At 36.3% G+C, this 19,859-nt stretch overlaps 1 protein-coding gene across 3 annotated transcripts in view; it reads right to left on the minus strand.

The window, feature by feature from the left end:
* The window catches only part of LOC109057583 (rho GTPase-activating protein 39-like), a 68,563-nt gene that overhangs the window by 32,284 nt on the left and 16,420 nt on the right, over positions 1 to 19,859 (minus strand). The window contains exons 1-2 of one of the 3 annotated variants that reach the window (XM_042750499.1): positions 8,493 to 9,139; positions 5,061 to 5,486 (exon numbers count right to left, since the gene is read on the minus strand). In XM_042750499.1, the coding sequence (XP_042606433.1) occupies positions 5,061 to 5,443 (383 nt within the window). In that variant the 5' untranslated portion in view covers positions 5,444 to 5,486; positions 8,493 to 9,139. Of the gene's footprint in view, positions 1 to 2,504; positions 2,666 to 5,060; positions 5,487 to 8,492; positions 9,140 to 19,859 lie in introns of those variants that run through there. The other 2 variants (XM_042750498.1, XM_042750500.1) reach the window with 2 other exon arrangements.

A 19,859-nucleotide genomic window follows, 5' to 3' on the forward strand; every position in this document is an offset into this window, starting at 1 on the left:
GCAAACTAGCGATCAGTCTCAGACACGTGTAGATATGTGAACATGTACAGTTTACCTGTTCCTCTTTTCTAAAGACCATGTGCCACTGAGCATGTTAGATATATCATCACCCCCACAGAGGAAAACATGACAAGATCTGAAAGGACACGTCGTCCAATTAAAGCACCCGCACACAGGATGATGGATCCAGAGATAGAAATAAAAACAATGACAAAAAAACAACATGAGGCGGTCTGTCATGAGATGATCTCCACAGATTAAACCAGATGTCATGCTGTTCTTCAAACATCAAGTACTGTACCACATACCGAAAACAGACAGACAGACCTAACTACTCACGAAAACATTTCAACATCACGCCGTTCCAAACCAATCTGCTGTTACTCTCCTGTTTAGTAGAACATTCTGAAAAACATCGGTCAGCTCTTGACATAAAACAGGTTCATGCAACTTATAAAAGATCAATAAAAGTGGTTTTTCATAATTGTTTATTTTTGGCTGAGCTATTCCTTCAAGCACTGTTCTCTTAATCCACTGAGCTCCTCTCATCTCAGTGTCCTCGGGTGCGTGTCTTTCTCTGCTGGGATGCGTCTGGTAAAGGGGATGAGGCTTTAAACCAGTTCTTTGTTCTCAGCTCTAATCTGAAGGGATTTCTGCTTTCTACAGGAGCACATAATGCAAGCATGTATGAGACAGATTACTGCTGCCCACCTCAATCCTCTTTACCAGAGAAACCTCACAGCAAGAAAAGAAAAAGTGAAAGAGAAAGAGGGATGGAACGATGGAGGGAGTGAAAAAGACAGATTGTAGACACCCATAATTCCCTCTGTCTCAAGTAGTTGAGTCACAGGACCCCATTCTGAGAATAATCTCTTAACACTCAACACATTACAGACGAATTGTGAGAATCAATGTAAATTCAACGAATTGTTGCATTATGGCAGCAACATGATTTTTGTCTTATTATTATTATTATTTTTTTTTTTTTTAAAAACCCTGAAAATCTATTTCGTCTATAAAGTCATTAAGTCTATAAGTCTAAACAAATTGTTCACAACATTGTAAAAGCAAGGATTGCCCGGTCATGTAGAGGTATCAGGACTCCACATCTGATTTCAGTAATTATTCACAAAATATGTATTGATTGTACTCTTATTGTCAGCAAGACAAATTACATAAATAATAATAATTACATTAATAATATGCGATTACTAATGATGTTTGTTGGTGAGTTTTCACTGCAAAACACCACAAAAAATACAGCAAATATCATTACAATTTTTGAGAAAAATCAGCAAATGCAATCATTTTGGCATTCAAAAATCAGAAAATGCAATTTTTTATTTGTAATGTCCAAGCACATGACATCTGTGTCTCAAAAAACAGCAAATGAGCATATGATGGCCAAAAATGCTGTCTAGGTAGGCGGCTCAGTAGGTTCCCTGCTGGTCAAGCTAGTAAATTAGGATAGGCAGCTGTTCACCAGCATGCTAATCAACCAATCAAGTCTTGCTGGTTAAGCTAGTTAAACTAATAATTCACCCAAAAATGTTAATTGCTGAAAAAGCAATGGTTTAAAGTTAAAACACCTTAATTATGGATTTGTTTCTTCCAAAACACAACTTTTCACTTCTCAAGAGTGGAGTGATGTGGATTACTTGTGGATTATTGTGAGGTTTTTATCAGCTGTTTGGACTCTCATTCTCACGGCACCCATTCACTGCGGAGGATCCATTGGTGAGCAAGTGATGTAATGATACATTTCTCCAAATATGTTCCAGTGAAAAAAACAAACTCATTTGCATTTCAAATGGCCCGAGCTTGAGTACATTTTCAGCACATTTTCATTTTTGTCTGAACTATATCCAGAATAATGGGGATCAGCATTCAAAACATCATAGCTTGTGATCAACATTTGCTATCAAGCATAAAAAGTAACAACCCCATAAAGATACTATAGCATTACAGTAAAATAACCCATCAAAATAAGAATAACAAAGTCTACAAAGAGTACAGAATACACAAAAGTCAAAAATGTGTAACACAAATACGGATTTGTAGTGTTTACGGAGCCAAAACAAGTGCTCTTTGTTCATCTCTGGCAAAAAATTAACACACACATTGACTTTTTAAGCCAGAGAGATGGCCCATATGTTAAACGCGATGGGGAAGAGCCCCCCATGATGCCAACACCCGATTAACCCAAGGATAAACACACACACACACACACACACGAGAGCTCATACAGTCAGATGGTGGAGAACAGCAGCCAGTGTTTTCTAAAAAGCAAATACCCCATAACTCTAACTTAATTCTAAATGCTGTGTTTAAAACAAAACCTGCCTAGATTTCTGGACATCATATGCGTGTTTCAAATTAAATCAAGTGTTTCTTTGAAACATTTCAACATTGAGAACTTGGCTAATGATGCCCAAATGCTGCTATCCAAACCAGCTCACTAGGTAAAACGCAGCCCAAGAACCCCTCGAGAGTAGAGCTCTTACCCTCTCTGACGTCCACAGGACATGCAACACGTGTTCAAGTATAGAGAACCAGGTTTCCTCCATGACCTCAGGGACGTGCACTATGACTCTACCCAAAAACAACTCAGCGTCACTGGGCTACACTCCTTCTGACGGCAGCTGGCACTGGACGTCCTCTAGCTGCACCACACACACACACACACACACACACACACACACACACACACACACACACACACACACACACACACACACACACTCCAAAAATATGTACAGGCTGGAATACTTGCCCTACTTTTAATTGAGTGTGAGCTGCTAATTTGCTTTCCTGAGAACTAGCGTGTGCACAGACACACATACTCACACACTCTGAAAAAACATCTGCAAAAACAGGGCACTGTATAATTTGAAGGAATTTTTACGTTTTTATTTTTTACAGGTGTTTTTCCAGTATTTTGAATTTTAAACTTCATTGCATTGTGTTTTAGAGTTAACAGAAATGTCCGTAGAATTAATAGATAATTTTGTATGTAAAGAACTCACAAAAGACAAAAAAAAGATGAAGCGAAAACATGCAAGAAAGAATACTTGAGAAATGCATTATTATTAATAGACCACTATATCATTTACTCACATTTAGAATTTTACTTTTATTTTTATATTTTCAGTTTTTTTGTTATGTGCTTTCATAATTTTTATTAGTTTTTTAATATTTCTATTTAGCTTTAAATTTAGTATTTTTAGCACTTTAACTTATGGCTATTTACCTATTTAACTTAGGCATCAAAACATCATATTAAAATTTGTAACATTTTAGAAGAGAAAAACTTTTTTAATATATTATTTTATTGTATTAATTATTACATAATAGAGCATTATAGCATTTATTCATTTTCATAGCATTTATGTTTATGTCAGTTTTAGTAATATTAGTACTTAGTCATCAAAACAACATATTTAATTTGCATTTAAGATTTTTTTATATTTAATATTTATAATTCATTTTATCTCAGCTTTATTTTAATTACTGAAAACTATTTTTAGTTGTAGTTAACAATAACAAAACTGGATGAAAATGGTGTAGTTAACCTAAAAAAGAAAAAAGAAAGAAAGAAACAACTGTGTGCCCTAAAATCAGCTGCTGAAAAACCAACAGGTCTGAAGTTTAAGTGGGTGGAAGTGTGTGTGAGGGTGACCCACCCAAGAAGCTACAATTAGCAAACAGGTATAGCACAGCATTTTAAGTACCGCACAGAAAGAGCATTCCAGGGTGCGTTAACGGGTGTGTGTTTCACACTAGGAAAAGTGTGTGACCATTTAAGGCAGATTTTGTTAGAGAAGTCTTCTAGGCACCTTTCCCTCTCTCTCTCTCTCTCTCTCTCTCTCTCTCTCTCTCTCATACAGTGTTCTCAGTAGCTGGCGCTCGACCAGCTGAACAGCGTATCTGTGCCAAAACAGCTTCAAGAGTCCAAAATGAAGAAAATATTAGGAGAACAGACCCTGCATGTTATTTTTACCAGCAAAGAGACTACAGGGTTGACCCAGAAAGCCAATGTGTGACATCATGTGTGTGTTAGACCAGGTAAGACCTTATCCAATAAGCCATGGCTTCCAATGACAGACATATTCATACTCTGAGTTCATCAATCAATAGAGGGAACACAAATGCTTGTAGCTATCCAAGCACAATTCCACATACTATTAGATTCAGAAATGTAATTCAAAGCAATTCATAATGCAATCCATGTGTAGCGACAAGTGTGGCCACAAGAGGCGCTACAGTGGACATTAGCATAAACCTTTTCTTCTTCCTATGGTCAATTTTCACTTTTCATTCAACTACTGTCATGATGGGGTATTTCATACAGATGAGAGAATGTAGCATGTGAAAAAAAGAAAAAATACTTGATTTTATATTCACAATCATATTTGAGCATTTAATAAAGATAGTGTAATAAGAATCTGATTCTAAGTCTTAATTTATTCATTTTCAAACGTTAAACCTTTAAACGTTAAACATCAAGTTTTTATTTTGGTGGAGGAACTCCTTAAAGATTCTCTTTTGTTGGCAGTTTTATAAACATTGCTCATTACAAAGCTGGTGAAACAGATGGTGCATGTTGCGTTCCTAAATGCATGTTACAACCGAACCACATTTCCAAAAGCCAAAAAGCTCTAGTGTAAAAGTGCCAAGAGCAAGAAAGTCAAGACAAAATGGCAAATTGCTGAGACTGCAACTTAACTAAGAGGTTAATCTGTAAGCACACTATAACCTTCTAAAATAGATTAAAACGCAGTCCCTGGCATTAATCCCATGAAACCCATTAAACACATCAACATGTACGTCACAGAGAGCAGAGGTCTTTCATCCAAAAATGGAAAATGTGTCATCATTTATTCACAGTCAAGTCATTTCAAACCTGTATGACTCTCTTCTGCAGAACACCAAAGAGGATAAGTTAAAGAATGTTGTTTGTCCACACAATGGATGGACATCGGAACACTGAAGAATCAAGTCATACATGTTTGGAATGACACTTTAATTGCCACCATAAGAAGTGCTCCACACATCCTCACCTATTTCCCTGGTTCCTTCTCTCGAAACTGTCTCCTTTACCCTTGGACGATGGTGTCTCCCTCCCACTCTCCTGCTCCAGTGAAGAAGACCCCAGTCCAGGTTGGGGTGTCCGCTTGCCATCCGCCGGTCCTCTCTGGATCCTCCCTTGACCCCTCAGCTCGGCCTCAGAGCTCCTCCTCATGGCTTGGAGCTGTGCTAGAGGCACTATGTCACAGTCGTGAGGCCTGTGCCAGACCGTCTGCTGGCTTGTGCAGTTGTAGTAGTAGAACCGATTGTTATTGCTGTCAAAAAGCTCCCACCACTGGTTGCCGTCCGACTGACGGACCGGGACACCGGGCGGTAGTTCCCACCCGCACTCGCCGGTCAGCAGGTTGACATACATGCGCTCCCTCGAGCGCGGCTCCACGATCTCCACCCAGTCAGACCTAGAGAGAGGACACATGGCTAATGTAGTTAGGATATGGGTGTAATAGTGCAATCTGTAAAGAAAATCAAGCAAGCGGTTTTGAGTGCAGCTTGTTTATAACGAAAATGCAGTGTGAGAAAATCCCAGCTTGTGAAATAAACAAAATTTTAACAAAAGCAAATGTAAAATGAGAGTGGAGGTTCAGCTCAGGTCAGCAGAAGAAAATGTAATTGTGTCTTAATGAGATATTCAGAAGATAGGCCTGCCTGCAACATCTAATCCATGTGTTTTAGCTCAGCAGATTTACCCTTTTACAGATGTAGACCTGTGATTGAGGGACTGTGGAGGAAGGAGCCTGGTTTTATCATTTTTTATTTGAAGTTTTATTTCTATGGCTAAGCTACACTTCCACTTTTCTCTCTGACTCATTGACTCGGCTGTTCAACATTGCTTACGATGCACGAGGGTCCACTACTGCATGGGGGAACATTTGTTCATGTTGAAATGATCATGATTTTAACATTAAAAGACTGTGAAAATGCTAAGGGAAAAACCTGGTAACTGGTTAACAGTAGGTTTCTGTATGGTGAGTAACTGTAATAGATCTAACCTTTCATTTCATGTAATTTTACAATAAAATACTTTTAAATGTACAGTTTTTGGAAGTGAAAAAGTAAAGTCATTGTATAATTTCCACCTGTATATCTCCACCTGTATATTACCATCAGTATATTACAAAGGTACAACACAGATATTAGTACTTCAATAGGTTGGTATATTGACATTATATTGGTAACATAATAGTTTTTTTTTTCTGTAAATTGAAGTAAAATCTGTAGAACCTAAAATGTTGCTACAGTGTTTTTTTACAGTAAAGTTCTGGCAACCACAGCTGCTGTTTTTCATTGTAAATGTACAATTTTTTAGTTGTTAGTTTTTATTTTGTGTTTTGTTTAGTTTAGTTTTGTTTCTACAGTGTTGAATTGGAACATTCTAAGCCCTAGAAATTATTATTTTTTTAATTATTGTTTATTTTTTATTGTTTTTTAATTAGATTTTTTAATTATTATTTAGTTTACGAATTTATAAAATAATATATGATATATAAAATTACACAAATTGTACTATCCCTTTTAATCACCATTCAAATAAATCCTGTTTAGACTAAGGCTAGAGAGCACAAATAAGAGCATGATTCTCTGTGACTCTTTGCTCTAACAGCTGAGGAGAGCTTCAGCAGGCCCACATACTGTACTTCCATACAGCCTCCACATAAGGAACAGGAGTGTGCAGGTGTGAGCCAAAAACCTTTCAACTTACAGTGACTTACCATGGTTCAAACTCAACACACACTCATGCATATGATGAACCTGCAGCATCAATCACTCATCTCGTGGGATTTGTCATTAACACTGGAGATGTTCAGACATACATACATGCATGCGAGTTTTCCCACAGTCTGTTTTTTGGAAAATGTAATGAAAGTGTTTTCCTGAAGAGCCAGAACTGTTTAGGGGCAACCGGGCACACGGCCCAGAGACAAGAGCATGGACTCGTGATGGGACATAGATAGGGAATCTGGCTCTCTGCCTCTTCAGCACTGCTCTAATCTTCCCTCACTTAGAGTTACAACAAAGGATCTGAGGCTTGAGATTAACAAACCTATCTTTCTCTGCTACAGATGGCCGACTGCACACAGAACGCACAGGAAACAGATATCAGCTCTGAGATTGCTTTAGAGCACTGTCTGACACATTAAACTGTTACAGGAATTACATGGCTCAGAGAAACATCTAGAAAGCACCTGTTCAGTTCAAGCCAAAAGGAAAAACCTGAATCGCACCTGTTGCATTCTTGAAACCTAATGCATTCAGGGGTTGATGACACAGAGGCCACTATAACAACAACCCAAACATGGCACACAACACAGCTACACTGTAAATGTGATCCTTGAAATTAATTTATTTCCAGAAATGAAAATTCTGTCATCATTTACTCACCTTTATGTCATTCCAAACCTGTATGAGTTTCATTCTTCTGTGGAACATAAAATAAGATATTTTGAAGAATTTTGGTAACCAGATAGTTTTGGTTTTTGTACAAAAAAAATTCTGTGGAATCTCAAAATATCTTCTACTATGTTCCACAGAAGAAATTAATTCATACAGGCTTGAAAAACATGAAGGTGAGTAAATGATGACAGAATTAAAATTTTTGTAAGAACTATCGCTTTAGTTTTAGAGTCACCCAAAAAATGTATCTATTCAGATTTATTATAGGAAAAAATCTTCTTAAATATTAAATGGTTTATTTCGAATAAATAAAACCAGCTTATTTAGATGATACCAAATAAAGCTTATGGTTAACTGTAAAATATTTTTATAAATATTTTTTTGTTGCAATTTTGTTCCCCGATCGAATGCATGTACAACAAAATAACAATACCTATCGATCTAACTAATAGCTCTAAAAAAGGAAATCACTGAGGTACTGTCCAATTTTGCTCTTAAAATATAAACAGACATGTGCAAATTAGTAGTGTTTACATACACAGCAAAACTAGGGAAAGGAATCTGAACCATTTAACCAATAACCCACTACTGTTTAAGGCATTTACATGATCTTATACAGCAAATTATTAAGCATGCAAAGTGTAAAAGGTGTTAGCAAAATTTCAGTGAAAAATTCAGTGACTACAAAAAGTTATATTTTCCATTGTCAATAGTGAAGCAATGTACGAAGTAAAGCTTTCTGATGGTCAATGTGGTGAATTCAATCATGCAGATTCCTATTGAAATGACTGGAAATGCCCACAAAAATTCACCAAGCAACAGTAAAAATATGACCTTAAGGCTGAATATGTAAATGCTCTCATTATTATATTAACAGTCTAGTACTTAAACAGTACTTCATATTGTGTCAACAGATCAATCCAAATAAGTATAGCAATCCGAACTGTTCCAGCATGCTTTGACTATTCACCGTCCCATTCACACCAAAACACCAAAACAGCATCAGACTGTACCTGTAGGAACCCTCGCACACGTCTATGCCGCACTTCACCTTGTGCTGAACTCATTAAGCCAATGTTCTGAATCCAAATCCACAAAGACACACAACAGACTAGACCGGCTGAAAGCTGGGACAATCACTCTGCATGTGTGCAGCTTCCTCTTCTGACTCAATGAGGCTACATGAGAAGAAGCATGTGTGTGTGTGTGTGTGTGAGATATCTACCTCCACTGTGAGGGTCTTTCCAGGACAGTGAGTCGTGAGCCCTACCCTATCCCAGCATGCACAGTAAGGGCCATCTGCTGTGTTTGGGGGTCAGCAGTGAGCTCATAGCGGCCCTGTAAACCTGACCACAAGCCCCTGACCCCCACACTCACGTGACCAGTAGGACGAGAATAGAAACACTTTGTGCTAAAGGGCACGTTTTGGGAGAATAGAAAAGGAGTCTGTGAGATGATGAGACACAGAAAAACATAAAAGTTGTTGTGATCTGTGTGACTAACAGCGCATTCAAGTCATGCTGGGAAGACCGTATTTATGAGTTGCAAGCACATGAGCGGCACCACAAAGTCTTGAGTGGGAAACACTGCACTTTGTTTAAGCCTATAGTTTCAGAATTGGATTCAAACGATTGAATTGCACAATTACAAAAGATCATATGACGATTAAATTTACTCCACCTTCAAATTGAATCATTTTTTTTTTGTAAACTAATGCTAAATCATCATCTTATGGCCATTGCACACTGAGTTCGAAATTTTTGCATGCATTTTTCAGTTTTTTGCATGCATGCTACGGATGCAAAAACGCATAAAATCGAACCAGATCTGATTTTTTTATGATGGATGAAAGTTTCGGAGGCATTGTGTAAATGTGATTGACACAATGTGAGGTCGTATTTATTTTTCAACGTGTGAAAATTTCATACGAAAATTTCAGACTCAGTGTGCAAAGACTTTTACTCATGAATTTGACCAAAATAACATCTCGCCTTGATATCGTAATTATGACTTGAATGCACTGTAAGTGCCCTTCTCCATGTGTTTAGACACCATATACATCTCAGATAGTGATGGGAGAAGCATTTTAAGTTTTTCGAATCTCGCATATAGAATCTTTTCGAAATGATTGCAAAATGATCCATTGTTTTGAAATGCTCAAAATGTTCCCCTGCTGGTCCAAATGACATCAATGCAATGAAAACAGCCTAAGTATGCACAAACACATGTTTTATTGAAACTGTAATCTATTACATGCAATTAACAAATCCTATACTATTAAATATTAAGTGTATAATGTGTGTTATTGTATTAAATTGTAGGGCTTGTTTTGTTCGTTTTATGGAGAGCTTGGTTTATCAGGCCAATAAGAGACTACTAACTACAACTTTTTGTTTTTATTATACAAATGTATAATTCATGCATTTAGAGATCGCCCCCTAGTGGCAAACCATTAATATTTCGAAACAGTTATGACATAATGAAAGTCGAAAAAGTGAAAGTCGTGACATTAATGAAGCATTGTTTACTGAAACAAATGTTTCGTAAAGATTTCGAAGCTTCATGAAGCAGTGTTTTGAAAGCGCTCATTACTAAGTGCAGCATGTTATCTTCGATCACACTGAAGTCACTACGAAACATGGAATTTTACAAAATAAACCAGATGTAGTTTCATCATTCATATTATAAAATGCTGAAATCGCTTTATTACAGTTGAGAGGCATAGGATGTATTATAATAAATTGTGGATGTATTATGTCTAATTGGTGCATGTTTATTTGAGTAGGTTTGGGCTACTTGTAGTTCATGCACATGTTTACAGGTAAATTAATCACAGAAAACATGTGGAGGGTTCTGAAACCTTCTGGCCAACAGAAATCTTAGAGTCGCATGATGTAAACAGAGCCGTATTGTTTAAGAAATACACCAGAACCCACTGACTAGATAAAGACTGCATTGAGCTAGGAAAAAAACTCAGTATAAACTTTCACATGTGCTTTTGTGTATCTGTGTGTGCTTCAAAGAAAAATATGCTTGTCCTTTTGGAGACACTGCCACAAAACAGCCTGGAAATATCCCAGACTTTATTTTCTTTGCTTGCCTTTTGTGAGAAGGGGTCAGAGTGTCATTAATGAACATTTAACTTGTTAGAGAAACAGTGTTAAATGCTTGTCTGCATATGAGATTCAGTGGTTGTATGTGGTCAGTCCTCTGAACATGTCCAGACATGCAGACAATGAGACAAGCTGCTGTTGCTGTACATGCATATAAGTTTGCAACTGCCCACCAGAGAATTTATTTGAATCTTATTTTACTATTCTGAGACCTGTCTTTTGTATTTTTATATGCAAAATAATTTGGTCCAGATAATTATATAATTATATAACACAGATACAAAGAGTTATGGGAACAACAAAGAGAGAAAAGTGTAATTAATTAATTATTATAATAATAATTATAAATAATTATTTATATAAATAATAATAATAAAATAAGAAATCTGTGATATAAAATGTGTTATGTAATAAAAAATATTTTATTTAATAAACAATATATATTTCGGCACATCATAATTTACATTTACATTTTCCTTTTTTGACATTTTCTCTTGAAACAGTAAGTTCAGACACTAAAGTTTAATTTAATGTAATGTAGTGTAAATGTTTAAAAAAAATTATCAGTTAAATTTAATAATAATATTTTGGCACATAACACATTTCACACAGTCATTTCGATAAATAAACTAAATAATTTAAATTTTAATTTGTCCGAACTTCTTGTTTCAGTAACACATTTTATATTTTATTTTATTATTTATTTTTTGTTTTTGTTTTTTTTGTTATTTTTTTTGTTTTTTTTTTATTTTAATTGTGTTTTTCCAACCAATAATTTTCTAAAAAAATCTAAAGCTGAAAAGCAAATATTTAAAAACCACCTGCTGTGATTATTTTGTGAGTGTGAATGTGTCCTTACGTGACTGTTTTCCTTTCATTTCTGTGGTCTGCACACAAATAGCAGGCTCTCAGGGCCTGACATGAGGACACGGCCCAAACACATGAATTATATCCAGTATCATAAAGCCTTTGAGTAAACGACTGCTGGGAAACCCGCACCACATTTCTGAACGTGTATTTCAAACCATCAAAGTAAGTGACAAGTCTATTTCTATCCTTCTCTCTCTCTCTCCTAAAGAGTAAAGGAAGCCATCATGTTAACTTTCTCCCCCATGGGAGGAGTGGGGAACACACGCGTGCTCTCTAACAGTGTGTAGTGCTAGCAAACACACACACACACACACACACACACACACACACACACACACACACACACACACACACACACACACACACACACCAGTAAACATGCAAATCACCCTCCAGCTTCACAGCTGTGCCTCTTCCCAGGGCAACTTGTCATCTGTTAAAAACTTTATCAGCGCGCTTAGGGAAGAACGGGCTGGATCTCTGGATGATCACGGGCAGCTCTGTCTGAGGATGTAAGGGCTTTTTTTAATCCTCCAGCACACTCCTCTATGGAGAGCAGAGCTCAGACGGGCTCCCGTGACTGTTTGGGATCAGATGAGTGTAGCATCTGATTTGTTTACACTGTGGTTGTGGTTGGGAGATGCACGCTACGGCAGCATCATATGCATATGAGTGTGTAAACACTCATGTAACCACAGTGTCTATCAACTGGACTTCTCTTCTTTTTATTCTACATCTGTCTTAATTTTACTATGAACACTTACATTCACATTAGAAGCATGAAAGGTTCCTGTTGATTTGACAGCACACCCTGCTGTAAAGACTGGCTTAAACCAACATGAATTTGTCATTTCAAATTCATGATATTTGTAAAATAAATAAATTAAGATTTATCTTAAAATATATTTCAAATTAATGATTAAGATATGTACACTCACATGTATTTAAATGTGTAAAGAAACATTTTATAACTTTTAACTTGACAGTTACACCAAATTACATTTTTAGAGACATTAATAATAATATTTTTAGAAAATGCTATAAAAGTAGATTGTGGCTTCCACCTACGACAGATACCGGAAGTGAGAGAAAAGTGTTTATTACATGTGAAATATGGATATTTTTCTTACAAAATCACATGGATTTGCTACTGGAGGCCTTTATTCATCCCCCGGAGCCACGTGAGGCACGTTTTATTATGGATGCGCATGCGTTATTTGACGACTTGTGGACTCACGTTTTTGAAGGAGCACTCTGAGTGCCTGAAGTTAAAAAAAGCAACTCTGAGCGAAAAGCGCCTGATGTCATCCGTGTTTTTTTCCATTGTCCAATCATCACAATATCAAAACTGACTGCCACAAATAGATTTTCCAAAAGGCTTATACTTCGTTGAATAAACTGAGCAGTGCACGTTTCAAAATTAAAATGCTGCATGGGTGTTTTTATATGAATGTATTTTTGAAAAGAACTGACTGTCTTCAGAAAAGCTTTAATATCATTTTAATTTTGTCTTTCCTGTAATTCCTGATAGCTTTTTTGAACGCGGCGCTTATTTGATTACCGCTATATCTCCCGCTCCAACAGTGTCTCCTGCTGGCAGAGAATGAATTTGCATTTACAAGTCTATGAAAAACACTGGTGTCTGTCAGCAAACATAAACAAAAAGCATGCTTCAGAACTCTTTTGAGAAGGTACATACGTTTTGAGCCAAGTATTATTACTAGGGCTGCATGATAAATGGCATGTAATATTTAATGCGCATCTTGTCAGTAAATCTGGTTCTGTAATCATTACCTGTGCGCTTTCAAATGGAGCAGCATTTACTACACTGAGCGGTTGTTAACTGACAAGCTGCGCAAAACATGCGCAAAATATGATCGTGGTTGTAGTAAATCTGTGTAGTAAATGCTGCTCAACGTGAGAGCATGCAGGTGATGGAGATTTACTACTAATTACAGAACCAGCTTTACTGCCAAGATGTGCATTAAATATCGCATGCGATTTATCGTGCAGCCCTAATTATTACTATGAATTAGACTACTACTACTAATACTACTTTTACTATCTTGTACCCTGCAATAATCATTTACTCAAACTCTCTTTTATGAGATGAAGGGAGGAAAAAAAAGAAAATCGGCCAAAAGAATTGCCATCATATATTGGCCATCGGCTGCCCTGATTTCTAAATATTGACATCGGCCAGAGAAAAAACCATATCAGTCGACTTCTATATAAAAGTATTTCAAAACCATATAAACCACATGTGATGAATATAAAGAGCACATTTTCAAGAACCTGGCACATGTGTTTTCTAATAGATTTCTTTTCTTTTTTTCTTTTTCTTATCTTGACCCCCGTTCCTCACACAAATACAGATCATAAGACTTCAGAAGACTTAAAATACTGTACACAAATTGCAAGGACTACTTTCACGGTGTTTTTATGGTGATTTTGTCAGTTGTTCAACCTGTTTGTTTAAAATCAGCCGGAACTCTGTTATCTCACACTCTTAAACGTCCTATATTTCTCACCAGGTTCCTTTGTGTGCACTTAGAATACTACACCCTTTCGTAAAAATGAAACAGTGGTAAACAACAGACAATAAATGACAAGTACCTCTGAAACACTAGAGGCAGACGGGAGGAAAACCATTTACATGAATTAGGATGCTCAGTCTAACAAACACTGCTCTGAAAGGTGATTTATTTGTCAGGATGTGCCTTCAGGTGGCCAAATCATTACCTGAGGGATGTGTAAATCTCAAATCAGGTCTGTTTTGCTATATGACAGAGAGTGTAGTTGAGTCAAAGCCAGACAGACAGTCCCGCATGTGAGCTGACTAACATAACACTTCAGTGTGTATATGAATATGCATTAAGAAAAATGTCAGTGCTTTTCTAATACACAACCATTCAACACTACTCTGTCACTTTTATGCAGTTCAGTTCCAGTGTGTTTTATTGGCATGATAGGAACTGGTTAAACAACTTTACAGCTTATAAAACCCTGCAAACCCAGTGCAAGTGAAGGGAAATACTAACACAGATAATAATAAGATAATAAACAAGCTAAAATGATAATAAAACTGGAAAGAACAATAATGGGCATAACTGTAATTTGCAGACAGATAAGTCGATATAAGACTAGTCTTATACAACCAGACTTTTATTAGCATGAAGTCTGTCCCACTTTAGTTTACTCTGGCCAGGAACCACCCACTCTGACCGGAAGGGCTTGTCTGATAGACATATGGTGATGGTGAATCTGAAATGTGCTCGAGGATATCAAGTTTATGAGCTCAAAACCAACAGCTGTATAAGTTCCCCTCTATAGTAAGTAAAGCAGTAGGTGTGGGATGTTGTGTTATAAGGTAACTGAAACAGGCCCACCTGTTCTTCTCACTTTTGTAGTCACTATTCACTTCACATTATGTAAATAAACACAAACTACAGCACTGACACACACACCATTTTACACTAGGCCATCTGCCTCTGTTTTGAATGACCCTCGCTAACCTTACCTTTTGACATCACAGCAGAAACAAAAATTAAGATTGATTCTGATAGCTTGTAATGTGAATCAATGAGATCTTTATAACAATATAGCAGACTACTTATGTACATTAAATATAAATATCAGTTTATCTCCCAATAATGTCTTGGTAAGATGATACTTTGTCTTTTCATTTTATATATAAAAAAAAATATTCTTATTTTTTGGATATAAAAATCAGTACAAAAAACTTCACAGCAAAAAAACAGGAGTATCACACTCTGATGTTTATATTATGACAATCAAAGGTCTTTTATTTGCAAAAAAAAAAAGTATATTATCAATCACGTGACAGATGGCAAGTAGTAGATTGTGTGCAACAGGTTCTTCAACAAAGTTTTAATCATGTTGATAATTTAGAGGCCTTTGAAATTTGCTACAGTAGGCTTCATAGGGTTAAAAGGTTGGATTAACATTAAATGGTGGATTCCTGGACGTTGCCCTGTGATTTTTCCCATAACGAGAATACGAGATATGACATGCAGTCAGAAGTGAAGACACAGTGCATTGTGGGTATGTTCTGGAAAGATGATATTGTGAGTGTTTACATTTCTGTCAGGCATGTTGTGTGTCTTCAAAGAAAGTGGAATCAAACAACCCTGCTTTACCAGTGAACTGTGTATTAACACGCTTTGTGCTGTGCAAATCAAGCATAAATCTCAGCATTATGTAAACAGCATTCATACACCCATAGCCATAAGAGAGATATACAGTATAATGGATGCCAGAGGAATCGTCATAAGAATTATCTCTAGGTTGTGATTAGCAAAATCAAATAACCTTTCATTTAGAGTGTGTGAGTTATGGAATGCCTGATCACTTCAGATTATTAAGGCTATGTGTGTGTGTGTGTGGTCTAGAGTAGAGGAATGCTTACTGCTGTACTATGTGACTGAAGGGCAATCCCTATTCACTCATTCACCTCCAAGGACACCTGCATGACATTCCAGAGCAGAGCACTTTGAACTGTGTGTCACTGCCAGAACTCTGTGTCTGTCTGTCTGTCTGTCTGTCTGTGTGTGTGTGTGTGTGTGTGTGTGTGTGTGTGTGTGTGTGTGTGTGTGTGTGTGTGTGTGTGTGTGTGTGTGTGTGTGTGTGTGCGATGTTCAAACAATTAGTAATAGTCTTTTAAGCCAAGACCTGAGGCACACGGACACACCTCTGATCCAACCTTGCTCGGTTCAAATTTCAAGATGCAAATAAATTTTCCTGGCATGATGAAACCGGTTTAAAGTAGATTTAATGGTGCTTGTAAAGGCAAGCTTCACTATTAATATTGCTCAAGCTTAGAGTTGAAGTTCAAACATTTTGTCCATACAATGAAAGTCAGTGGGGTCCAAAACAAAATTGGACACCATTCTGTATATATTTTTACATTAGTCTTCATCAGTCCAATTACAGATTCTGAAACATTGCATTATATTCATTCACATGTGCATTACATACATGTTCATTACATGATAATAGTTAGATGCTGATTTTTTATATTTGGTGTTTTTATATTGAGGGAGGTTATTAAATGTTAGATGAGTTTTTGTTAGAAGCGTTTTTTAGCAAATACTAAATATTTGTTCTCCTCCACTAACCAATTCAAAAGACGTGAGGCGTGAATACACACACATTTGTAAGATGTAAAATATATGCAAACAAACATATCACAGCAAGTATGTTTGAATCAAATTGAGAGAAAATCACTGGATTCAAGCGTTTACATGTTGTTGTTTTTTTCTCTATTGATCAGTTTGTGTAAGGTCTATACCATCTCTTTCAATCCGACTGAAATTTAATTCAGATCAAGCTCAATCAGAACAACAGCTTTTCAGTCTGAGCAATGAATCTTTTTTTTTTTTTTAATGGTTTATTATAAACAGTTTAATTTGGTGTGTATAAACAGATATAGACTTAAAAACAAAGTTCAAAACTTATTTTGTGTTCTGCAGAAGAAAGTAAGTCATGACGGTATATAATGATGACAATTTTATTACACTTCAAACCTTTAAAGATCTGAAGAAACCTAAGTTTCTTCAGATTAAATGTTGCATGTATTTATCTCTATTTTATCAGTCATTCTTTCACAAAACCTGTCTGACACTGCTCCACAATCTGACAAGCCGTTTGTTATGAACCAGCCGGATTGGTCTTGACCAAACACTGGGCTTTTGTGATTGGCTGATCTTCCATCACTCCCTAACTGACTTCATTCACACCGCTGTGAAAGTCAATAAACGTCTCCACAGGCAGCCATTCAATCACCTTCAGCCATTTGGACTGCTGCTGCTGCCGTGTGTGTGTTTTCTGTAAAGGGCGGGGCCATTTACAAGAACCAACCTGCCGCTTGTAAAACAAATGGGTGGTAAGAGATGAAAAGTGAGTTTGGAGTGTTGCTCGATGCCATGCTGTTGCAGTTCACCTACTAACACAGAGAATACACTCACGGGCCAGAGCTCATAACAAAAATGCCTTTTATACAGCAAAACCTCTGGCTCAGATCATAAATGCCAAATCTAAAATAAATCTCATAAAAATGAAACTCTCACACTTTTCTTTTAAAACCTAATACAGAGACCCTTCAGAAAACCCCAAAGTGTGTGAGTGTGTGGTTATTCATTCTTTGTTAGTAAACTAATCTGGGCATATCTGACATGCTTCACTGTTATACATTTACAAAGAAAGAATGCAGCTCTTAATGTTTCTAATGTTTGTACAAACACACTCTCCAGGCAGCGGCTGAACAGACCAAAAAATAAATAAATAAATAAAACCAACAGATTGATCAGAAATGTAAAATTTAACAATTGCATCAAAGTGTAAATAATTTAATATGTGATCATTTATATGTATATTATTATATTCTTGTGTATTATATTGCTATAAATTGTTTTAAATAATTTAATATTGTTTTACTTAAACTTACTTAAATTAGTATTTATTTTTCCTTTTCAAAATAATTAATAATTTATTTAAAAAATTACCTTTTAACTGTTATCAAATAAAAAGTATGGATAATTGAATATTTAATCAGTTTTTTATTGATTTACTTACTAAATTTACATTTTATTATATTAGCTATGTACTGTAAAAAAAATTCTAGTTTGTTATTTTTGTAATGTTTTACTTAATTTAACACACACACACACACACACACACACACACACACACACACACACTTATTACTAAACTATTATTAAATAATGTAAACATTTACATTTTAAACCTGCTTTACTTTCCTAATTTGCACTCTATGGTATTATATTACCCATTTACCTGCACAATGTGTTTTGCAAACACGATTTCAAAGCTGAAATACTACACCGCTATAACACACCATCTGTTGATTATTATATTCATCATTAAGCCATTTGCACATTTATCACCATGTTCTTATACACTGTTTATATAACATACATAGCTGTTACATTCACAAGTTCATATGCCACATGTTCATAATGTACATAATCTTTTGAGTGATCCAGATTAAATAGATTAGCCTGCATATGGAAGGGCTTGAGAAGGAGGCTCAACTGGAGCCCTGATTTTTTTTGACTACTAAATAAATTCAGGTAAACAGAGATATATATTTGATTGACAGATGTGCATAAACCTCTACAACTAGGCCTACATTTAGTAAAAATGAATAATATGCAACTAGGTATGAGACTGCAATGGCAATTGCATTAGCTAATATTATTAAAGAGTTCACCCAAAAATTTAAATTCTCTTACTCTTTCTCACCCTTACGTCATTCCAAAGCTTTACAACTCTCTTTCTGTGGAACACAAAAGAAGATATTTTGAAGAATGCTATGTACAGTTTTGGTTCAACGGAGTCAACGGGGACTAAAACTTTGGTTATCAATATTCCTCCAATGATTGTCAAATGATCTCACAACTAGAGGGTGAGTAAATGATGACACAATTTACTTTTATTTTTGGGTAAACTACCCTTTTAAAGTATGACTGATGAATTTGCGTTAAAAATATGAGTGATAATTAATGCCATCAGTGGTTCATTAAGCCCACTGACATATGAAACATCTAGAAGCCTACAATAAATGCTACAAACTGACAAACTCTGGAGGCTCAGCAAACTGGCAAATGTTAATGCTTCAAAATGATAGACAACTTAAAAAATAAAAAAAATTGGGTGATTTTTCCCAGCTGTCCATCTCCAAATGTACAGCCAATGTGTCCACCCCACGCCAAGACCTCTTCACATCCTCCAGTCTCTTCCACGCACGCTCACATGATACTCAATTCACAAGATACTCTCTCAGAGACCTCCAGTAGGGTCTAAAAATATCAGTGTTTGACTGTATCTGGTCAACAGTATGCTGCCAAAGCCTGTGTTTCCAGGAAATGATGGACAACAGCATTTGCGATGCTCTGGAGCTCCATATCAGACATGAAAAAGCCATCATCTGTTTTCCATACTACATTTCTTATTGCATCACTCCACTGTGGTTTACATAGGACTGAATGCGCCATATGGACTGTATTTACATGCATTTATGGGTTGAAGGATATGCAAATTAAGCCAGGATTACATCATACCATTGCAGAGTGTAAAGATTATTCAGACTAATCTTAAAAAAACAACAACAGATTTCTCTTTTCTCTTTAATCTCACAGAATGAGCTTCATGATGATTGATGCTCCAGCATTCTCATGCACATGTGCAAGTTCATGTGCATTAAACAGATTTCTCTAGAAACACAGAGGTCATCATGAAGGTTAATTACCGCCTGTTTGATGAAGAGAGCCAGGTGTGAACTCTTGCTTTTACATTTGCTGACTTACAGCACATCTCTCTCCAGCTGGGGACCTCAGAGGGAAAACGTACTTCAGG

The sequence above is a fragment of the Cyprinus carpio genome, chromosome B23 (assembly GCF_018340385.1).
Source record: "Cyprinus carpio isolate SPL01 chromosome B23, ASM1834038v1, whole genome shotgun sequence".
NCBI classification, from domain to species: domain Eukaryota; kingdom Metazoa; phylum Chordata; class Actinopteri; order Cypriniformes; family Cyprinidae; genus Cyprinus; species Cyprinus carpio.